At 23.7% G+C, this 3,293-nt stretch overlaps 2 protein-coding genes across 2 annotated transcripts in view, besides 3 other annotated features; both read left to right on the forward strand.

The window, feature by feature from the left end:
• The window catches only part of EHI_044980 (tumor suppressor candidate 4, putative), a gene marked incomplete at both ends in the record, with an annotated part of 789 nt that extends 783 nt beyond the window's left edge, over positions 1–6 (forward strand). Inside the window, one exon of the mRNA XM_001913354.1 lies at positions 1–6. This exon is cut by the window's left edge and continues 783 nt beyond it. Coding sequence (XP_001913389.1) covers positions 1–6 — 6 coding nt within the window.
• A 77-nt stretch (positions 7–83) lies between these two features.
• On the forward strand, positions 84–572 carry EHI_044990 (uncharacterized protein; the record flags this gene model as incomplete). The annotated part of the gene is made up of 1 exon (XM_001913355.1): positions 84–572. The coding sequence occupies one exon, from the start codon at positions 84–86 to the stop codon at positions 570–572; it is 489 nt and encodes a 162-aa protein (XP_001913390.1).
• A 34-nt stretch (positions 573–606) lies between these two features.
• Positions 607–909: a repeat region.
• Positions 710–1,033: a repeat region.
• An 85-nt stretch (positions 1,034–1,118) lies between these two features.
• Positions 1,119–2,929: a repeat region.
• Between the last annotated feature and the right edge of the window lie 364 nt (positions 2,930–3,293).

Raw genomic sequence — 3,293 nt, forward strand, 5'->3', positions numbered from 1 at the left:
AAATAAATGTCAAGTAAAAAATAGTACAATTGAACAAAAGAATTAGAGAAATAACAGAGCAATTAGTAAAAATTAGTCATAAGATGAGTGGAAGTGAAAATATTGGAATAACTAATTTACCTAGATATTTAACATACATTATTGAAACATGTGTTCCATTTCTTGAAAGTATTACTTGTTTTCCATTAATGGAACATCCAAAACAAACAAAAATGAAAGAACTTGCAAAAAAACGAACTGAACAAATTGAAGAAATTAATAAAATACTTCAAAAATACCTAACAATTCCACATGAAATTGAACAAAAGTTTACTCCAGAACAAATGGTTATATCTAGAATGATTAAACAAGGTATGAATCAAAGTATAATTATTTCATGTAAAAGTATTAATGACTTACGAAGAGAATTAAATATATTTGAAAGAAGAACTCTTGAAAAAGGAAGAATCCAAACCGAATTAAAAAAGTTAAATGAAGAAATTATCACTGAAGATGATGACTCTATTAATTCATTTCATTCTGATGAACAACACACTGAAGAAAAAAAACCAAAATTCTCTTCTTTTGACTAAATTATTTTTTATTTATTCTTATTTTATTAAGGCACTTTTCCAATTCAGGATAAACAACATAAGTTATTTCATGGTTATTGAGTAATAACAATGTGTATTGTAAAGAAAATTAAACAAGACAAAGAAGTCCAAAGTCATATAATAGAATGAATTTCAATAACAACAAATGGCATACCAATAATAAAGGTAATTGAAATGTCAAGGAAAAAGGGATTAGAAAGAGGATAATACAAATAAAAACAAGGTAAATACAATAATAATAAAGATTATACAAATAACAAATATAAATGATATACAAAGAAGAATAAAAAGAATAAGAAGTGAAATAGAAAAAGGAGAATATTCAGAAATACTTAAAAGGTAAGAAAATAAAAGAAAAAGATGGTATGATATTCTTCAAGAAGTATATTCAAACAAAAAGAATAAGATAAATGAAAGAATCAAAGAAGAAATTAAAGAAATGAAGCAGAAATTAAAAATGAACAAAGAAACAGAAGATTTAAAAGTGCAAAAATAATAAATAACAAAGAAAACAAAAGAAATAATAAAAAAAAAATCAATTATTAGATATATCCATTATTTGATTTTATGATTATTGAGAAGTGATTATTTCAGTTTCTTCAATATGCTCTATTGGTGTAATAGAGTTCATTTCTAACATACTCGCATTAGATTGTTCTTCTTCTAATGTGCTGTCAGAATTGAATGTGTAAAACATTAAGTCTTTCATATTTTTGATAATTATTGTTTGTATGATTGTGGAAAAGTCTAATTGTAATTTTAGTGATTTTAATCTTCTTACTGACTCTTTGTGAATTAATCAATTTATTGATAATATAACAGGTATTATTTCAACATATATTATTTCTCTATTATTTCTTATTTTCTCTTGTAATTCTTTGTATTTATTTATTTTATGAATATAATTTAATTCTAAATTATTATCTTGACATATAACAACATCTATAATATATCCTTTCTTTTCTTTCATATTTTGATAATATATATCTGGTCTTCTATCATGGAAAGAATGGTCACTAACCAATAAATCTTTATTGTAAGTTATAACCATTTTATCATTATTTATACATTTTGGAGGATTATTAAAATCAATTGAATTAAAATTCATTAAAATGGGTAATTAATATATGTTTATATATTTGTTTACATACATAATCATGTTTTAATATTTGATTCTTCTTCATTACATCATAACAATATATGACTAATAGATGCTATTGTGTTATGGCAATGTTTACAATATTTTAAAGCATCATTTTGGAGTATTTTTGCTTTAATACTTCCTGTCATAGTTACTCATTCTTGTATCTTTACTATTTGGAGAAATGCATTTCTTTTTATATTTAATGACCTCCATATGGTTACTGTTAATTTCTTATCATTGAAAGTGCCATTTGCACATCTTATATATTCACCACATTTCTTTTCTTTCCATTCATTTAAATATCTTTCATTTAATTCATTATTTACCCATTCAATTACATTCTTTACATCATATTTTCTTTCATTTAATTCTATTATATTCATTAATTCATTAAAATTAATCTTCTTACCAAATGTTTTCTTCATTCTTTTAATTATTCCATTTGGATTTTCTTTTATTGTTTCTATCATTTCTCCTATTTCTGTGCTTGATCTCCACTTATATTTTAAATATATTCTTAGTAATTCTTTAGCACATTCATCTCTTGCTGACATTAATCCTAATCCTATTTCATTTATTTTAACATATAATCTACTTTTGGGTATATTTCTACTATATAATTGGAGTTGTATTAATAATTTTCTTATTTGTTTATCTATATTCTCCAACTCTCCTAGTTTCCATGTGACAATACAAAATCCATATCTTAATTTGGAGATTATATCACTATTAATCTTTCTTATTGTATTGAGAGTGTTATATTTCATAGTGTTTAATGATGATAAAATAGAAGACACATCATTTAATATTCTTGTACAATATTTATTAATATTTACTTTATCTCCTATTTCAATACCAAGGTATTTATAAGGGTTATCATTAGTTACTCTTGGTAATTCAGCTAATTCACCATTTATTTGACTATTAATATTAGTCATTATCCCACTCTTTTCTACATTAATTTTTAATCCTATTGCATTAAATATTTCTTTAGTTAATTTGTGGGCTTTTTCCATTTCATCGAGGCTATTAGTCATTATTTTTAAATCATCCATATACAATATGTGGTTTAATATCACTTGTTTTTTTCTCTATTCATTTTAATATTTAATTTGTTAATTTGTTTATCTAATTGTTTAGATATTACATCAATAGATAATACAAATAAAAGTGGAGATAAACTATCACCTTGAAATGGCATGTTTTGTAAACAAGACAAAAATAAAAAAAAATAATTTATTCAGTGAATCTCTTTTGATAAGGTTCTGGTCCAATGAATTTAGGGAAATCAGTTTGGTCCTTTGTAGATGAGTCAATGTACTGATAATCAAATCCTTTTTCTTTATTAGCTAAATAAGAACGATCATCCCAGGTGATGTCAAAATGAATTACATCAAAGAATCCTCTGTATTTTTGATTTCTTTCGATGTAACTATAAGGCCAAATATGGAATCCACAATAATCTTCATTATTTTGTAATAAATCCATATATTCTCTTGCTGGCATAAATAAGAATTCAACATAATCAAATGGAACATCATTAGCACAAAATTCTT

The sequence above is a fragment of the Entamoeba histolytica genome, genomic scaffold (genome assembly GCF_000208925.1).
Source record: "Entamoeba histolytica HM-1:IMSS scf_1104750516975 genomic scaffold, whole genome shotgun sequence".
NCBI lineage: Eukaryota > Evosea > Mastigamoebida > Endamoebidae > Entamoeba > Entamoeba histolytica.